Here is a 7,812-nt window from a genome sequence, read left to right as displayed (position 1 = left end):
AGCCATTGCACTCCAGCCTGGGCAACAACAGCGAGACTCCATCTCAAAAAAAAAAAAAAAAAAAGGAGTTATCCTGAGAAAATAAGGATATGCTCAAAGATTCCATACAAGATTATTTATTGTAATATTGTTTATAATATTGAAAAATTATATACAAATTTTATGGCCCATGGAGATTTAAACATAATAGTACAAAACATAAAGTGGAAACTCTACAACCATTATATATGATACATACGAGTTTTGACACACGAATGTGGTAGTTATCTATTTTCTCAATTCTAAGAAACTTTTAACATTTTAACACCTCTGGGATCTAGTGTCTCAGTCACTTTTGTGTCCTACTTTAATTGACAGCATTTTTTTTCTTAGTAATATATAAAATAATGATACTTAACACATTTTTGTCAAGAGAAAAAAAATAATACACACAATTTGATGCTTTGTTGTTTTTTCTGACCAGTGGATTCACATCACACGATCTTATTTTAAAAAGAGATACACACACCTACATTTGGGTGTCTGTGTGTACAAAGTAAAAGATTTGGAAAAATAGAGTATTTAACTCTTGCTAGTAGGAATACAGATTTTTTTAACAGTTTTTTGCTTACATGGGATTTTTTCCTAGTTTCTATAATAAGTATATGTTGCTTTGTAATAGCTGTTTTTCATCTATATGATACAAATTATTCTCATTATATATTTTTTCTCTGCAATACTTCCATGTATTATAGGCAGCTTGCACAGTTTATTCTAAATCCTGAAGTATTGCTTGTGTTAACTGTAACACATTATGTTTCATATTTACTTAGATTTTTTTCCCCCTAAAGAAAGATTATCATGCATTAAGGCGTTATCTCCTTAGTTCACAACACCCCTCTGCTAAGCATTTCATGTGGGACTGAGTTACATTCCACACCGAAGGCTTACAGCCAGATGGTGAGCAAGCTGCAACTCCTTAATCATTACAGAGAGCTGATCTTTTTATTTCCCACTTGGATTCTGTGAGTTCCTTCATGAATACAATTAACAAATGCTAACAATGACAGAAAATAAGCCCGACCTTGTGACACTTTCATAGAATGAGTAGAAGAGCTTTTTCTGGAATTTGTGAAAGCTGATGTTACCAGTAAAGGATTTAAGACTATTAGTTGCTTAAAGTATCACGACTTGAAGAAATACTTCTCACTCACATTATCTGAAGCCTGGTTCAGCAGTTTGCTATCCTGACCCATTTTATATGATTTGCAACTCTGCCTTTAAAAGTTATATGGACTGACTGAGCACAATTATTTTGTGGAATGTTCTTTAAGCTTGTTCACAGCTGATAATGGAATTTTTTGGTTTGAGTAGTATATAATACAAAAAGGTATTTCGTAATGAAATCTTAGAGATCAACCTGGAGATTTGATATTTAGTTATAAACAGGACAGTTCTATTTTATGGGAATTTCAGTTATGTGCATTTGGAGTAGGATGATCCAAAAAAATATTAAGTATCTTTGTAAGCGTAATTTGAACTAATGTAAATCTTTTAAAAATGTTTTTAATTCCTCAAGGTTAGTAATAATTCATAATTTCAAAGTTGATTGGCTGAGTGAGTTATAACTTGTGTTAAGAGATTTCTACATGGAGAGCCAGTTTAGCTGGTAAATGGAAGCGTTCACCATTTTCTATTGGTATCCTGTTAGCATCAGAACTTCTATGAAAAATTATACTCATTATTATGCATTTAATTCAACACTCATCATTATTGCCATTTAAAGTTGTTTTAATCTTCTAAAACAGTGCCACCCAAGTGTTCATTAAATGGTGGTACCAGTATTAGTGCTTGTGATTTATAATAAATGTATATTTGGTCTTGGTCTCTATTCCTGGCACAGACCTCTCTGACCTCCTGCAAGGGAAAAGGGGTTGGAGGTTGAGTCAATCACCAATAGCCAGTCACCTAATCAATGATTCCTTCGTAATGAAGCCTCCATCAAAAACCCTAACCAAAGGAGTTCAGGATTGCTGAACCCATGGAAGTGCTGGGAGGGTGGTGTACCTGGGGAGGACATGGTGTGGAAACTCCACACCCCTTCTGCATACCTCACCCTATACGTCCCTTCTGTCTGACTGTTTCTCAGTTGTATCCTTTTATAATAAACTGGTAATCTAGTAAACAAACTTATTCTGAGTTCTGTGAGCTATTCTAGCAAATTATCAAACCTAAGCAGGCAGTAATGTGAACCTCCAGTTTATAACTATTTGGTTAGAAGCATATGGGTCACAACTTGAACTTGTAATCAGTATCTGAAGTGGGGTTGGGGGAGGGGGCACACTGGGGGCAGTCTCATGGGACTAAGCCCTTAACCTTTATTAACCCCTGGTAGAAAGTGTCAGAATTGAATTGAATTTTAAGACACTCAGCTGGTGTCAGAGAATTGGACAGTGTAGGGGGATAAGCCCACACATTTGGCATTGGAAGTGAAGTAAAGTGTGTAAAGAAAAACAGTTGAGGCCAGGTGCAGTGGTTCACGCCTGTAATCCCAGCACTTTCGGAGGCAGAGCCGTGCGGATCACTTGAGGTCAGGAGTTGGAGACCAGCCTGGCCAACATGGGCAAAACCCCATCTCTACTAAAAATATAAAAATTAGCCAGGCGTGGTGGTGCACGCCTGTAGTCCCAGCTACTCGGGAGACTGAGGCAGGAAAATCGCTTGAACCCAGGAGGCAGAGGTTGCAATGAGCCGAGATCATACCACTGTACCCCAACCTGGGCAACAGAGCAGGACTCTATCTCAAAAAAAAAAAAAGAAGAAGAAAGAAAAGAAAATATAAACAGTTGAGCTTTCCATTTTAGTGCTGAAAAACTTGTCTGAAAACCAGTAACTTGGACTAGAACATTGGTGTGATGGGTTGTTATGACAAAGGCCAAACTGCTGCCTTGATAGGGCATACTTTAAATTTAGGAGAAAGAAAATACTGAGAAAACATGAACCATTAGAACAAAAACTAACAAAAACAATGTAGATAGAGATTTACATTTCTTTTTCTGGGAACATTAGACTTAAACTATGCAAATTTGAACTGAGAAACATTTCTCAGAATGTCTCAGATGAGATCTGAGAATGGATCTCTTGAATACAATGTGATCTCCAGGAAAGAAAAGTTGTGGCCTAGATCCAAATCGTTGTGGCCTAGATCCCACACTGTGGCATAACAAATTATCTTTTGTTTACATTTCTAGGAAAATTCTGTTTGAAGATTTCCGGTCCTGGCTTTCTGATATTTCTAAAATTGACCTGGAATCAACCATTGACATGTCCTGTGCTAAATATGAATTCACCGGTAAGGAAGATAAAGACCTGGTGTCTATAAGATTTAAAGGCTTTAATTCAACATGAATGGAGAGATGGTATCTGTGCACCAAAACATTCAACTGAATGTCCCTGCAAAGCATCCGGATCTTCCTGATAAAGACCCAGTTCATAGACAGAAATACCTACCTTATTGGAAGGCATAAGCAGTGGTTGTCTTTCAGAATATGATGAAAGCTACTGACCATATTTTCAGCAAAATCCCCATGACATACATACACACCAACTGTACATTAAATATCAAGAAATTCAGAGTGATATATAAACTCTATTCTTAGACTTCCTAAGGAACAACCATCTCCTTCAATGCTATTTTCCCTTCTCTTTTTTATTTTGAAGGCAATAAGTGAAAGCATTCTTAAAGGGAAAAAAAAAATCAATATTGTAGGTATATAGTGTAAAACCATGATAGCCTTCTTCACCTTCTCCCTGCTCCCTCTTCTCTTCAGAGGTACCCATTGTCACCAGTTTGAGGTGCATCCTTCCATTTCCCTTTCTGAGCATATAAATGTTTTTTTTTTTTTTTTGGATACAAGCTTGGTTTTTCACCCAGAAGGAAAAGGTTTTTTTCTTTTTTAAATTTTACTAAATAAAATAATCATTTGAGTGTGCTCTCATACACTGTCCTGGAAGTATAGATGGCTCACAACTTTTAGAGGATGACTTGGTGATACATAGGATCATAGGATATCTTCATTTACTGCCATGTTTTCTTTTTTTTGTTTGTTTTTTGTTTTTTGTTTTTTTCGTTTGTTGGTTTGTTTTGAGACGGAGTCTCCCTCTGTCACCCAGGCTGAAGTGCAGTGGCACGATCTCAGCCCACTGCATCCTCCATCTCCCGGGTTCAAGTGATTCTCCTGCCTCAGCCTCCTACGTAGCTGGGATTACAGGCATATGCCACAATGCCTGGCTAATTTTTGTATTTTTAGTAGAGATGGAGTTCTACCAGTTGACTAGGCTGGTCTTGAACTCCTGACCTCAAGTGATCCACCTGCCTTGCCCTCCCAAAGTACTGGGATTACATGTGTGAGCCACCATACCCAGCCAGTATCTTTTTTTTTTTTTTTTTACTTTGAAGTAATTTCAGAGTTGCAGAAAAGTGGCAAGCATAGTACAAATAATTTATTTTTTCCTGTTTTACTTGAGAGTAAGTTGTTGGCATGATGTTCTATGACCCCTGAATACTTCAGTAATTTCTACAAGGACATTCTCCTACATGATAATCATAAACCATCAGAATCAGGAAATTAATGTTGATGCCTTATTCGACATCAATGGATTATCTAATCCCCAGGCTCCATGCAGGCTTCATTATTTGGTCCTTTATAGCAAAAAGACCCAGTCCAGGATTGCATGTTGCATTCAGTTATAATATTGTCTCTTCAGCGTCCCTTAGTCTAGAATAGCCCTTCCATCTTTCCTGGACTTTCATGATCTTTATGCTTTAGAAGACTTACAGATGAGTTATTTTGGAAAACTTTCCTCGGTTTGGGATTGTCTGGTGTTTTCTCATGATTAGATTCAGGCCATATGTTTTTGGCAGGATTACAGAATTGATACTGTGTTCTTCTCACTGTATCAGGTGGTGCATGGTTTCAGTGTGTCACATTATTAGTGATATTAACTGTGATCACTTGATTAACGTGGTGGCTGACATCAGGTTTTTCCACTGTTCTTTTTCTCTGTCGGTATGTATTTTGTGGGGAGATACTTTAAGATTATGTAAATATCCCATTTCTCATCAAATTTTGATTTGCTTATTTTAGCATTCTCTGATGTTTCTTGCTAAATTATTACCATGAAGGTTGCCAGATGGTGATTTTATAACAATAATTTCTCTACATTTATTGTCATTCCACTCTAGAGAAGACATTTCTCCTGATATATTTATTCATTCATTTGTTTATATTGGTATGGATTTATGGATTGCTATTTGTGTAATGAGCATGTTATCAGTTACTGTCATTATATTGATGCTCATACTGTCCCTGATTTATCAAGGAGAACCCCTTCAAACTGACTTCTGTGTCCTTTTGCTATGTCCCCATCATTCTTTTTTTTTTTTTTCTTACTTTCTGCAAAACAAGATTTTCCATGGCAAGGTCCTAGAATGACCTGGAGTTGGCCATTCTTCCAGAGAATCCTAGTTCTTTTTAGTGAAGAATGATACTTAACAATCAAGATCTGGACTCTTAAGTGTCTTTGCTATTAGGGTGTCACTGCTCCCAGACCCTTTCAGTGTGAAGAGGTGGTGAATATCTGTACGCATGTACATACACACATGGATGCACACACGTACATTTACATTTGGAGTGTATTTCTTTTTTTTTTTAGACTGGGTCTCGCTCTGTTGCCCAGGCTGGAATACAGTGGTGTGATCTTGGCTCACTGCAATGTCTGCCTCCCGGGTTCAAGCGATTCTCCTACCTCAGCCTCCTGAGTAGCTGGGATTGCAGGCATGTACTACCATGCCCTGCTAATTTTTGTATTTTTAGTAGAGATGGGGTTTTGCCATGTTGGCCAGGCTGGTCTCCAACCCCTGACCTCAGATGATCCACCTGCCTTGGCCTCCCAAAGTGCTGGGATCACAGGCGTGAGCCACCGGCATGCCCGGCCTATATTTCTATATACAGATATATAAAACTATAGATATAGGAAACTGAATTCACATTGATTCCTCAAGTTCCAATTGAACACCAAAGGGTTCATTCTAGATTTCTGCATTTCCATATTTGTAACTCCCTTCTTGAACAGTGAAAAACCTGGCTCCCATTATCTTCAATGTATTTATTCATTTATTGCAACAATTCCTCCACGTGTAATTGGTTGCAGTTCACCATAGCCTTCCCTCCCTCTCAGCCTGCACAGATGCCTATCTTGCTAGCCCCACGACATGGCTTTTAGAAGTTTCTCTCATGAAATTAATAGGAACAAGTGCAAAAGATCCATGTACAATAATGTTCATTAAATTAGTCTTTATAATAGCTAAGAAACAGAAACAACTTAATTAACAAATAGGAAATCTATTAAAGGGGGGAAGGAGGTAAGTTCATAATCCATATAGTGGAATAACTACAGCCATTAAAAGTGATGCCAAGTGTGTATATTGACAGGGAAAGATACTTGCCATGTAATTTAAAAAGCAGGCCACAAATAGCCACTGCTGGATGCTACTCTTTTAAAAAAGTAAATACATATATGCAGGAAAAATACTGGAAGATTATATGTAAAAATATTGTTCATGGTTATATCTGGATCTAATTATGTGCTCTTTAGAGTTTTTAGAATTTTCTGTATTGACTTATTTGTTTACTTATAAAAGAGGAGAATTAAGTGTCATTTTAAAGCTGGAAGACCTTTAAAGCTGGAGCGGACATTACAGTTGAATGTCAGATGGACTGATATTAAATGCAGAGTCAGGTGTCAGCTGGTCACTGTCTGCAGGGATCTAAGGTGTGCATTAAACTATTGCAGATGCCCTGCTGTGCCATGATGATGAGCTGGAAGGGCGCCGGATCGCCTTCATCCTATACCTGGTTCCTCCCTGGGACAGGAGCCTGGGTGGTACCCTGGACCTGTACAGCATTGATGGTAAGATAAGTATAAGTGCATGCACTTCACCACCAGTGGCCACTTCTGAGTTAAAGCTGAATTGATTCAGTATCATGTTCTTATCTACAATGTCTGTACTCCTCAAAGGAAGTGGAAGCTATTTATTATAGTGGCTACCTCAAGGGGAATAAATGCCAGCCCTGACAACCACCTCTTTAAGTTAGACTTGAAAATGACTCCAGAGATCAATTAGAATCCATTTAAGATGAGAAACAGTCAGACTGAGCTTCTGAATACTGATTGTGGAAGGGTAGAGTACATATAAAGCTGCCTGTGGCTATGAATCTGCCAGGACCAGTCCATTTGACAGAAAGTCAAGGTTTTTTTGAATGTCTAGCACCAGAAGTTGACTCCAGGAAACTTTGAGAACTTATTCCAGCCCTTCTCAATAATAGATGGATGGTGTAGTAAGAACAGATGCCACGTAGTCAGACTTGCAAGTATGAGTGAAACAGATGGAAAGGGCAGTATTTCAGGGTCTGAAGGGCACATCGAGATGCCCTCAGAAGTTTGGAAATTGTCAAGAGTAAAATGAGGCAGCCTGGAGGTGGTTAATGGTAATGAACCACATTTATGGATGTGTTCTCTCCTGGTGCAGAACACTTTCAGCCGAAGCAGATTGTCAAGTCTCTTATCCCTTCGTGGAACAAACTGGTTTTCTTTGAAGTATCTCCTGTGTCCTTTCACCAGGTAAAGATTGTAAGCCACAAATAGAGTACCAAGGATTATGCTTTTTAATCACCCATTATCCAAACATGACAGCTTCCTGTTAGACTTGCTATCCGATGTTGTTTTAATGCTTAACATGGAGGACCCTGAAATTAATGTGCATTGGCAGTA

At 38.0% G+C, this 7,812-nt stretch overlaps 1 protein-coding gene across 1 annotated transcript in view; it reads left to right on the top strand.

Annotated features, from left to right (window-relative positions):
* Positions 1-7,812, top strand: part of OGFOD1 (2-oxoglutarate and iron-dependent oxygenase domain containing 1) — a 31,270-nt gene that overhangs the window by 8,353 nt on the left and 15,105 nt on the right. The window contains exons 4-6 of the mRNA XM_011971931.1: positions 3,185-3,331; positions 6,835-6,951; positions 7,571-7,671. Coding sequence (XP_011827321.1) covers positions 3,185-3,331; positions 6,835-6,951; positions 7,571-7,671 — 365 coding nt within the window. The remainder of the gene's footprint in view (positions 1-3,184; positions 3,332-6,834; positions 6,952-7,570; positions 7,672-7,812) is intronic.

This window comes from Mandrillus leucophaeus, unplaced genomic scaffold (genome assembly GCF_000951045.1).
Source record: "Mandrillus leucophaeus isolate KB7577 unplaced genomic scaffold, Mleu.le_1.0 Scaffold125, whole genome shotgun sequence".
NCBI lineage: Eukaryota > Metazoa > Chordata > Mammalia > Primates > Cercopithecidae > Mandrillus > Mandrillus leucophaeus.
Note: the sequence above shows the minus strand (reverse complement) of the source record. Positions and strands in the feature narration are given on the sequence as shown.